Source organism: Dipodomys ordii, unplaced genomic scaffold (genome assembly GCF_000151885.1).
Source record: "Dipodomys ordii isolate 6190 unplaced genomic scaffold, Dord_2.0 Scaffold44, whole genome shotgun sequence".
In the NCBI taxonomy this organism is placed as follows: domain Eukaryota; kingdom Metazoa; phylum Chordata; class Mammalia; order Rodentia; family Heteromyidae; genus Dipodomys; species Dipodomys ordii.
The window spans coordinates 7,131,420-7,143,187 of NW_012267260.1; the positions used below are offsets into that span (position 1 = coordinate 7,131,420).

The 11,768-nt window shown below is 53.6% G+C and overlaps 1 protein-coding gene across 2 annotated transcripts in view; it reads right to left on the reverse strand.

The window, feature by feature from the left end:
- The window catches only part of Tmem63b (transmembrane protein 63B), a 14,448-nt gene extending 10,654 nt beyond the window's left edge, over window positions 1–3,794 (reverse strand). Inside the window, exons 1-5 of one of the 2 annotated variants that reach the window (XM_013019217.1) lie at window positions 3,613–3,794; window positions 3,265–3,344; window positions 3,058–3,096; window positions 2,072–2,162; window positions 790–827 (exon numbers count right to left, since the gene is read on the reverse strand). In XM_013019217.1, coding sequence (XP_012874671.1) covers window positions 790–827; window positions 2,072–2,162; window positions 3,058–3,096; window positions 3,265–3,344; window positions 3,613–3,771 — 407 coding nt within the window. In that variant the 5' untranslated portion in view covers window positions 3,772–3,794. The remainder of the gene's footprint in view (window positions 1–789; window positions 828–2,071; window positions 2,163–3,057; window positions 3,097–3,264; window positions 3,345–3,612) is intronic. The other variant, XM_013019218.1, reaches the window with a different exon arrangement.
- Window positions 3,795–11,768: the final 7,974 nt, after the last annotated feature.

Sequence of the window (11,768 nt, forward strand, 5' to 3'; positions counted from 1 at the left end):
AAGTGGTAGAGTGCTAGCCTTGAGCTGAAGAGCTGAGGGACAGCGCCCAGGCCCAGAGTTCAGGCCCCACGACCGGACCCAAAAAACAAAACAAAAAGAGTAGGAGGCTCTGAGTTCAAGCCTGTAACAGAGAGAGAGAGAGAGAAAGAGAGAGAGAGAGAGAGAAAAGGGGGAAGGGAAAGATGGAGAATGGAGGGGAGGGGAGTCTGAATAGGAGGCAGCAAAGGCAAAGGGGAATAAAGGTGGTGATGGTGAAAGAAGCGGGTGGAAGTGGGTGGAGAGCGAGTGGCGGGAAGCAAGGTGCCCTGTGCAGCCTTCAGGGTGCTGGCTGAGCTCCCATGGCCCACGGAGAGTAGCAGTGCTAACCTGTCCAAACTTCCTGCCTTTCTCAGCGCTCACTGCCTGCCTGCTGGATTCTGGCTGGATCTCGAGTTCTGCCTGCTGGACGCTGGCCGGCTCCTGCCTGCTGCCGGCTGGCTGTCCCCAGCCTACCTGGCGCCCCTACCCGCCGGCTGCGTGAAGGCTGACGTTGGGGTGCCTTCCGGCCCCTGCCTTCCAGCAGTAGCAGGGGTTGGGAGAGAGGAGGGCCCAGCTGTTCCCCCACCCCCATCCCAGGACAGGTGAAGTGGATGGCGGGAAGCAGCCAGGGACCTGGCCTGGCCTTCTGGAGCAGGGCGTGAGCCGGGCTGGCTAGCGGCACTAAGGCCCTCAAAGCTGCATATGTAGGGAGATGACAGGTTCTGAAGTTTCTCCCTCTTGTTTTTTCAGGCTGGAAGGCTGTTCACTTACTTTATCCTGAAGATAGCTGTCAGCCAGGAACAGAAGCCCTGTGTGGATAGACGGCTCTCAGCGGGAGGCCCAGCCCGCCAACCCACGTCCCTTCCCAAGACCCACATTCCTAGTCTCATAACCATTCACTCAGACATGCCCCTGCCGGAAAACTCCAGAGACAGCTCAGCCCCAGAGGAAGGGAATGATGGAGCGAGGGTCTCTCTCACCCTCGAGGAAGAGAGTTAGCTGGACCCTCGAGTCTGGACTGTCAAGTCCCTGCAGAGTTCTATGGCCGTGGGAGTCAGGGCAGGAGTAGGTACGGTTTGGGGTTTGGGGGCAGGGCAGCGGGCCTCCAACTTCCAACTAATAAAGACAAGTTTGGAACATGGCTACCCAAAGCAGAGGAGTATGCATGCACCTCTTGGCCGTGTTCCCTGAGTTCCTGTCTCTGTCTTCTAAATACAGGCACCAAGACTCAGGGTCACCAGGGCTACAAGATGTCTCTTCCTTTCCTAGGTCTGCCTTCAGGCAGAGTATAGAAACTTCTGGGAGGGGTGGGCAGAAAGAACCCAGGATGGAGAGAAGGTGGCTCTTAGTCAAGACGCGGGACTATGGGATTTCGCTGGGTCTGGGGACCACATGGGCACCTTTGGCTAGCAGGGGTGAGATGTCTGCCTTGCCACTTACCAGTGTGAGTCTACCCAGGGAGACTGACAGCCATCAACCTGCTGGCCCTGCTGCAGGAAACGCCACCCCGGGACCTCCAGCCTGAGCTGGGCTGACCGATGCCACCCAAGTGTCTGAGGATGATTTTAGTGTTCTGCCCAGGACTCTCATAACAACAGAGGGCCTGGTGGGTGCTGACATTTGTGTGCAAGGCTGTCTGTGGTCCTGAACTGATGAACTGTCGTGTCTGAGGAGGCTGCTGTCAGTCAGCTCCCAGTGGCTTGGCTGACTTCCATGGCCACCTGAACCTCTAAGCAGCACAACGATCACTGGACATTTTGTTATACAGGTCTGAAAGGCTCATTATGATTTCTAAACCCGTGTTTAATGTCTGAGGAAGAAGATGGCCTTAGGATTTATCAGGAACAGAGGTGGGCATAGAATTCCACTGTGGTCAGCTAAGTTTGGAGTCCACAGGTGTTGAGCGAGAGGCTTGGACGCAGAAGAGGAACCAGGAGTTCTAGGCCTGGGTTCTGGGCTTGGTGAGGAGGCCGCGTCAGCGTCCCTGACCCCACAGCCCTAGCCCATCTTCCTTGAAGGGGATGGGCCAAGACATCTGGGGAGAGATACTCACATTGTCCCTTTGGTCAAAGTCGACGGAGCTGGAGACAGAGGTGAGGCGCTCATACCGGTCATGACTGTCGGCGTGCATAGCTGAAGCCACACTGGAGTAGGGGAGATGAGAAGTCAGAGCAGGGTGGGGGGGTGAGTGTGAGCCTTGGGGTGGTAGGTGTGAACACCCTGAGCTCCAGGGTCACAGAAGGCACAGAAAGCGCAGAGGCTGAAGCAGGAGCGCGCCCCTCCCCCTCCCCCGCCCCTCCCCCTCCGGGGACACTGATGCTGGGCAGTGGACCCTACAGGAGAGGTGTCTTCATCACTGCCCAGATGGAGGCTGAAGGGAGAATGTTAGAGAGCCCTGCAGTTCCGCAGTGGGCCAGAAGAGGGCGTGGGGAAACAACAGAGCCAACGTGATGCAAAGGGCAATGGGGAGGTGAAGGGAAAAAATGGGGACCAGGAGAACTCAAAGAAATGACAAGGCTGGAAGATGTCTCTTGAGCATGGCACCACCCTCCCTGTTCCCCAAGGCAGCAGCTGCCGCAGCTCCAACTCCAGTCCTATAGACAGAGACCATAAGGCAACACCAAGGCCACAGGGCGGGTCCTTGGACAGCCCCCTGCCCAGGCCTCCAGGAGGAGTGAGCAGGGACCCTGGAAGATGAAGAACTAGCTGTTAGGGCACGCGAAGCTGCTGGTGACACCCAATCTTGTCTCTGCGTGATTGTGCTAAGAAGGCGGCCTGAGGTTTCCTGGGGGGCAGGGGGGGGGTGCCAAGGCAGGGGACAGAGGGCCTTCTCTTAGGCGAGAAGCCAGATGGGGAGAAGTGAGGCAGAGACAAGCTGGGGAGCCCCTGCTCTGCAAAGCACACCACTGCGTTAATCTGAAACATGAGCCTGCAGAGAAGAAAACTGCAAAAAGAAACCAGCAACTTGGCAAGAAGAGAAGAGAAGCGTGAGAAGGAAAAGAAAAAGGAAAGATGGTTTAGTGGGGATCAGGGGCATACTATTCCTGTTCCACTCGGTCCCTCTCCCGCCGCCGAAGCCTGGGGACAGAGAATACACGGGGGTTAGCAGAGGCGGGGGAGAATTCCTGGGGACTGGCAAGGGACTGGGACTCGTCCCTCTTGATTTCCCACAAAGGAGAGGTCTGGCTTGCCTCTATTCCTGAGAAGCGTGGAGGGAGGTGTGTGTGTGAAGCAGGAGACTCTTACCTGTCTGCATCTGTCACCAAAGCCAGCCGCCCATAGTCCCAGGCCACCTTCCGGAGGATGGAGAATAAGAACAGCAGTGCCTAGGGGAAGAGGGGAAGTAGTAGAGACCTTGTACCTGATGTCAGTGAGTGTGTGTGTGCATGTGTGCATGCATGCGTGTGTGTGTGTGTGTGTGTGTGTGTGGCTGGGATGATGTCTTACAAACCGGACCATGAAGGGCAGGGCAGTGGTGATTCATTACAGGGGAACTGGGATCCAGGGGCAGGTACGAGTGATCAGATCTGGAGGTGTTTGCCAGGGGTGTGCAGGACACGAGGGCCAATGGTGGGGACGGCACACGGCACTCACAAGGAAACACATGAAGTCAAGAGCCAGCACGGTGGGGACACCCCCGAAGGGCAGGCCTTGCAGGACAGTGCTGCGGATGCGGGCGCTGTAGCAGTAGTCCTTGGGGTTGCTGTTGTTCAGGGCCGTGGTGCCCAGCGTGGCCAGCAGGAAGGGCAGCATGGCTGCTACTGCCGCATGGTCCTTCTGAGAGAGGGCAGAGCAGTCAGTGGGGCTGGTCCCCCAACGCCTCATGGCTAGAACCGGTTGGGCATTAGGAGAGGAGGAAGATCACCAGGCAGGCTGGGTGGGGGGAAACTCTGGCCTGCAGAGATAAGGGCCTGAGGAAGTCACATGGATTCACCATCGTGGTTCTCTGGCTATGTCGGCACCCGGCCCGGGGCACAGGGTCCAGATGCCTGGCCAACACGGGAGACACTTGGCTTACCAAAGCTGGAAGTATCTGTGATTTCTACCCCTTACCCCCCACAAAAAACCTCTCTGGGCTGGGAATGTGGATCAGCGGTAGAGTGCTTGCCTTGCATGCATAAGGTCCTGGGTTTGATTCCTCAGCACCACATAAGCAGAAAAAGCCAGAAGTGGCGCTGTGGCTCAAGTGGTGGAGCTCTAGCCTTGAGTTGAAGAGCTAAGGGACAGCGCCCAGGCCCAGAGTTCAAGCCCCATAACCAACAGTCTGTCTCAGGCCAGGGAGAGACCAGAGCCTAAGGGAAGATAGGGAGGGTTCTACTGGCCAGAACATCTGCCTCATACTCTTATTTGTTTTGTACTGGTCCTGGAGCTTGAACTCAGGGGCTGGGCACTTTGGTCTACGTGTGTGTGTGTGTGTGTGTAAGTCTTATAGACTTTTACGTGTGTGTGTGTGTGTGTGTGTGTGTGTAAGTCTTATGGACTTTCTTGCCCAGTCTGGCTTTGAACCTTGATCCTCAGATCTCAGCCTCCTGAGTAGCTAGGATTACAGGCGTGAGCCACTAGAGCCTGGCTTTGTCTCTTACCTTTATCTCTTTCATCCCTCTTAGCAAAGTGGCATAGGAGCTGGGGTGTGGCTTCGTGGTAGTGTCTGCCTAGCTTATGCAAGGCCCCCCCCCCAGGAATAAATAAAAAGGCAAATGAACCCGCATAAATTCATGTGCTTAAGTGCTTTCAACTCTGTATAACTGGCTTCAAAACAGAGCTGACTCTGTCCTCAGAGCAGGGGTCCAGGGATGGGAGCCAGTGGCAGTGCAATAAAAAGCAGGACTTCCGGGTTTGTGCAGCCTGGCTGGCCCCAGCTGCTCCTGCTCTCTCCCCATCTTTTTTCCCCTGCTATAGCATAAGTGTCTACACCATTCCCCTCCACCTTCCTCCTCTCCAACTCATTATACAAGGATCACAGGAGTGGTATCAGGACTACAACTCCCAGAGTGCTGTGCTCCTGCCTCGAGCAGGGCAGGCTGGGAACACAGTGCCTGCCAGCCAGCTTTTCCATTGGCAAAGGAAGGGAGAGTGGGTGTGACTCAAACCTGCCTAAGCCCCCAGAAGCCAGGATACTGCCCTTCAGCTAGGATCCCTACCACAGTCCAGGCAGTTGGGACTGGCAGGGAACAAACAACTGGGCTGTGGAAGGGCTTGGGGGCAGAGTTGAGCTGGAGACCTGGTGGAGCTCTCAAGGCAGGAGCAGCAGCACCACCCCTCCCATCCCATTGGGGGGCCCCTGGGGCCCCTTCTGCTGACAACATTGAACCAGGGAGTGTCCCCAGGGAAGAAAGGCAACCAGACAAAGAGAACAACAGACTGAGGTGATGGTTTGGAGGAGAGTATCCTTTAGCCCTGGGGTGACTCGGGGTTCTCTAGCCCACCAAGACTGAGTCCCCCCCCCCCCAGTCTCTCCCTAACATCCAACCACAGGGTGAGAGGCAAGAGCTTGCCCAGGGAGCTGGAGGCTGAGGTTGTTTGTTTCCCTAGGTCCCAGGGAGTCTCCTCAAAGCCTGGCTTAGGAAGGAGAAACTTGCCCGGGGCATACCATACCTTCTTTTCTTCTAGCCTGAGCTGCCTTTAAAAACACATTCACTGTCAGGTGTGGGTGGCTCACACCTGTAATCCTAGCTACTCAGGAGGCTGAGATCTGAGGATCTCGGTTCAAAGCCAGCTCAGACAGAAAGGCTGTAAGACTTAGAAAACCAGAAGTGGCGCTGTGGCTCAAGTGGTAGAACACTGGCCTTGAGCAGAAAAGCTCAGGAACAGCACCCAGGCCCAGAATTCAAACCCAATGATGGACAAAAACAAACAAACAAACAAATTTATTTAAGCTGGCTCACACCTGTAATCCTAGCTACTTCAGAGGCTGAGATCTGAGGATCATAGTTTGAAGCCAGCTTGGGCAGGAAAGTTGGAGAGACTCCTATCTCCATTTAACCAGCAAAATTTAAGAAGTAGCTGGGTGCTGGTGGCTCACACCTGTAATCCTAGCTACTCAGGAGGCTGAAATCTGAGGATTGCAGTTCAAAGCCAGCCTAAGCAGGAAAGTCCATGAGACTCTCTCTCTCTCTCTCTTTTTTTTGGTTCTGGTCGTGGGGCCTGACTCTGGGCCTGGGCGCTGTCCCTCAGCTCTTCAGCTCAAGGCTAGCACTCTACCACTTGTGCCACAGAGCCACTTCCAGCTTTTTTTCCTTTTTGCTTATGTGGTACAGAGGAATGGAACCCAGGGCCTTATGTATGAGAGGCAAGCGCTCTACCACTGAGCCACCTTCCCAGCCCCAATAAACCACTCAGAAAACTTCTACCACTTGAGCCACAACACCTTGAGCTGAAGAGCTGAGGGACAGTGTCCAGGCCCAGAGTTCAAGCCCCATGACCAACAATACAAAAAAGAAAAAAAAAAGGAAGAAGTAGAGCTGTGGCTCAATGTTAGAGTGCTAGCCTAGAGTAGAATTGAGTTTAAGTTCTGGTAATGGCACACATCACCACACCACCACCACCACCAAAGCTACATTAATTTAGTAACTACAGCAGATAGCTTTACTTAGGAAGTGCTATGGTTTCACGACTACATTAATCCTTGGCCATCCAATGAGCTAAGTATTACTATCATTTGTGTGCATGTGTTTGTGTATGTATGTGTCTTGGATTTTCCTGTCTAGGCTGGCTTGGAACCTCAATCCTCAGATCTCAGTTTCTTGAGTAGCTAGCTAGCATTACAGGGGTGAGCCACTGCTGCCAGCTGTTACTACCATTTTTTTTTTTTTTGGTCAGTGTGGGGCTTGAACTGGGGTTCTGGGTGCTGTCCTGGAGCTCTTTTGCTCAAGGCTAGTGCTTTACCACTTTGAGCTACAGCTCTATTTCTGGTTTCCTGGTGGTTAACTGAATAGGAGTCTCACAGACTTTCCTACCTGGGCTGGCTTTGACCATGATCCTCAGATCTTAGCCTCCTGAGTAGTTAGGATTACAGGGCTAAGCAACCAGTGCCCAGTTTATTGCCATTTTTAAGAGGAAGATACAGGGCACAGGGAGTGTAATTAATGTTATTAAAGTCTCGCTGCTAATCAAACAATTAGATTGAAACCTGGGTTGCCATCTTTCCAAAACTAGAAGTCTTTTCAGGGCGCCTGGACGATGCATCGTACAGGGCTGCAGGCTGTGGAAGCTTTGGGTAGAATATGGAAAGTGCTTGTGGCCTGCTCTCAGGCCAGAGAACACAGGCACTGGGGGGGGGGTGCTGGTGGTGCTTACCCGGCTGTGTACAGGGGAGCTAGGTGACTGTAGGGCAGGCAGTGGAAAGGAAGTGAGCTGTTAGCCTCTAAGTGGAGGTTTGATTCGTGGGTGTGTCAGGAGCCTGGTATGCAAACATGAATGGGAAGAGCCTGGGGCACCAGGTCAGGTGTTTGTGAACAGCCTGGGGCACCAGGACTGGTTAAAGGTGGGCAGGCTAGAGGGCCAGGGTGGAGGGCTCTAACTAGCCCCATTCACAATTCCCAACTCCAGTAACCAGGAAATCTCAACTGTCCATTCCCATCCCCGGTCTGTATCTTCAAACTCTAAGGCTCCTCTAAGGCAAAAGTGTTCCCCGTCTCCCCTTCCTCCCCTCCACACCCCCCCCCCATCTAGTCCCAGCCATCTCGGGTCCAGAGGAAGGTGGAACATTCTGGGAACATCTACATTAAATGGCGCCAGCAGGGAGGGTGAGGGTCTAGCTGGGTGCTTGGTAAATGAAGCAAAGCGACCAGCCACCTTCATTATGTCACGTGGCTGTCCCCTCCACCTAACCCCAGTACTAGGGAGGAAGCGGGGACTCACACAGCATCACAGGGCAGGTAAGGGGTGGAGTTGGGCAGGTGTCTTTGCCACTGGACCGGGTTAATTCAAACTCTGAATTGTAGGGGTGGGGCTGCCAGACTGCTTTTAGGGCAGCTGTTCTCAAAGCTAGCTTTGGGCTGGGCAGCCCAGTGGCAGGCAGGACATTTGAGGGACAGGGTAACAGGGGGCAGTTCCTCCATTCCACCGACATAACCCAGCTGAGCTCACCCTGAGGCTTAAAGAGAGGTGGGCAGGGATGGGATTTTAATCCAGCTAAATTAAGGCTGTAATTTACCATTAAAAGACTTGCCTGTGCCATGGGAGCCAGGGAGTCATAAATTTAAAAACATTTTTTTTTTTTTTTTGCCAGTCCTGGGGCTTGAACTCAGGGTCTGAGCACAGGGCCTGAGCTTCTTTTGTTCAAGGCTAGCACTCTACCACTTGAGCCACAGAGCCACTTCTGGCTTTTTCTGCTTATGTGGTGCTGAGGAATCTAACCTAGGACCTCATGCATGCGAGGCAAGCGCTCTACCACTGAGCCACCTTCCCAGCCCTAAAACATTCTTCTAGGGAGTTAGTGGGGAGATTTAATTTAGGTCTCAGGTCACAGGAAGGCATCGGTTAGAGATGGAGATTAACTTTTTTACTGCGTTACCCAGATCTCAGTCTTTCAATTGGTAACAGATACTAATGTCCTAGCCCACCCCTACTGATTCCAGAAAGACAGAGAGAAGAGAGAAATATAACCATATGTAAGGATAAATTACATAAATATGTGTATAAATACATTTGTGTACACACACGCACTGGGCGCTTTATTGCTCAAGGCTAATACTTCTATCACTTTGAGCCACAGGTCACTTCCAGTTTTCTGGGGGGGTTAAATGGAGATAAGAGTCTCATGGCCTGGCACTAGTGGCTCATGCCTGTAATCCTAGCTACTCAGGAGGCTGAGATCTGAGGATCTCAGTTCAAAGCCAGACTCTTACCTCCAATAAATCACTAGAAAACTGGAAGTGGAGCTGTGGCTCAATCGGTAGAGTGCTCGCCTTGAGCTGAAGAGTGCAGGGACAGCGTCCAAGCCGAGTTTAAGTCCCATGACCACCATGACCACCACAACCACCACCAACAAAGAAGTCTCATGGACTTTCCTGACTGGGCTGGCTTGGAACCATGTTCCTCATATCTCAGCCTCCTAAGTAGCTAAGATAACAGGCGTGAGCCACTGGTACCTGGCTAAAAGTATTATTAAAAAATGCATTCATCAGATATTTAAGGTGTGCGCATGAGCACATGCATGTTATTGGGTGCTTTCCCTTAGCATTTTCTCTCGTCTGCTACTTTACCACTTGAACCACCCCCCATTTTTGGCTTTTGGGTGGTTAACGGGAGTTATGCGTTTCACAGAGTTTCCTGTGAGGGATGGCTTCAAATTGTGATCCTCAGATCTGTCTCCTAAGCAGCTAAGATTACAACCATGAACTACCGATGCCTGGTTTATTGTTTGAGAGAGGGTCTTGCTTCACAGCTGAAGTTGGTTTCAAACTTGCAATCATCCTGTCTTGGCCTACAAGTATTTACCACCCTGTCCGGCTTATTTAACTCTTTTTTTTTTTGGGTCCGGTCGTGGGGCCTGAACTCTGGGCCTGGGCGCTGTCCCTTAGCTCTTCAGCTCAAGGCTAGTGCTCTACCACTTGAGCCACAGCGCCACTTCCGGCTTTTTTTCTTTTTGCTTATGTGGTGCTGAGGAATCGAACCCAGGGCCTCAGGCATGCAAGGCAAGCGCTCTACCACTGAGCCACCTTCCCAGCCCCTGGCTTATTTAACTCTTGTTTTGGGTAAGGTACTCTTTGAAACTAACTCATGTGCTCCTGGTCACAAGTCCAGGAGAAAACAGGTCATGTAGCCCATCTCCACAGATAAGACTCAGGAAGCCCAGCTGGTGTTACGCTCCTAACCACTACACTTTGCTGCCATTTCCACCAGGGAGCTGAGGGCCACCAGCCCTGGAGAAATGCCATACCCCTTTTACCACTAGCCTTTCTTCTTGCTTAGAGCTCCAAGCTCCTATGCTCAGATTTGGAGAGAGGGAGAGAGAGAAAGAGAGAGAGTGTGTATATATATGTATATACACACACATATATACATATATATATATATATATATTTTTTTTTTGGTCGTAGGGCTTGAACTCTGGGCCTGGGCGCTGTCCCTCAGCTCTTCAGCTCAAGGCAAGTGCTCTACCACCTGAGCCACAGCGCCACTTCCGTGGAGTTTATAATTTGGATTCTGAGGCAGGCGTAACATACAGGGCTGTATAATCTGGTGGGCAAGGGCACACAGGGTCTAAGATGAGACAGGCATATCTTTTCTCCTGGGCAAATTACTTAGTCACCCAGGGGCTCAGTTTTTCCATCTGTAAAATGTGGACAACAATCCAGTAATAGGGTTGTTTTAAGGAATAAGATGTAAAGCTCTTAAGTAGTTCTAGACACAATAGATTCTACAAAACAGTTGTTAGTTACTAAGGAGGCTGAGGTCTGAGGATCATGGTTCAAAGCCAGTCCAGGCAGGAAAGTCTGTGAGACTCATCTCCAATTAACCCCCAATAAACCAGAAGTGGCACTGTGGCTCAAAGTGGTAGAGGACTAGCCTAGAGTGAAAAAGCTCAGGGACAGCGCCCAGGCCCTGAGTTCAAGTCCTATGACCCACAAACAATAACAAAGAAAGCACGGAACATAGCAATAAGATAGGACAGAGCCCCTAGGTCACGCAGCACAGCTTGTTTAGGCCTAAGGGGTTATGTTTGGGACTGTTCCTAAAAACTCTCCAAAAACACCCCTTCCACCTGCAGCAGGCTGGGAAGTGGAGACACCAGGGGTAATGCTATGCGGGCGTGGGTCAGGAGTTCAGCGAGAGAACCCATTATTGATCAACTACCAGGCGTAGTGCCAGGCTCTTGACCTAGGTAATATTGTTTGATCTCCATGCTAAACCTTGTTAAGCATATCCACACTTTTAAATGCAAACAGAGGTTCAGACAGGTTAAGTAACTTGTCAAGGTCACACAGCTAAGTCAGGGCAGAGCTAGAATTTGAACTCAGGTCTCCATTACCCTGTGATACCTGGAGGAAACTGGTATGATGGCCCCAGCAGGGTTCTTAGCTACCTACCACAGGCCTTCTGCTTGGTAACCTCCCCACCCACTTACCATCCACCCAACCCAAACTGCACTGGGTGAACGGCCAGCAGGCCCCGGCATGTGCCACCTGGGATGTGCCAGGGCCTGGACCCTCTGGTGCCCCGGAGGGCAACCATGCTGCCAGCACACCTTCCCTGAGTCCGGCAGACACTCCCACTCCCCTCCTCACGTGGGCCGGGGAGGAGGGCTGTGGCCCCCTCGCCGGAGGTGCTGGGCACGGCCCCAACCTTGCCCCATTCTGCAGACCCGAGGGAGAGGCGGGAGGAGTAGTAAGTAGTATGGGGTAGGGAGGCTCCAGTCTCCGAGGACACTGGCTGGAGTCGGGTGCGGGCCGGGCGGCCAGGGGACCCAGGCAGGTGGCAGCACCGAGCCCCAAGGGCAGCCGGCCCCTCTGACCTCTCCTTCCCACTTCGCAGGCGTCCTTTTCTTTCCCGGGGAACGCGGCGGCGGCGGCGGGGAGCTCCGGGACGGTCCGCCCGAGGCGGTCAGGTCGGCCGGGAGGGACAAAGCGCGCCCCCCGCCGCGGGGCCTTTGCCCCCACTCGGGATCGGCGTCGGTCTCCGGCCCCGCCGCGGCCCCCACCGCAGGCCCCGGCGACTCATGAATACACTGCACTGTGTGCGGCGCGGGCGGAGGCGAGGCGGAGGCAGCGGCGGGAGGACTCGCTCCCGGGGCCCGTCCGCTGGGG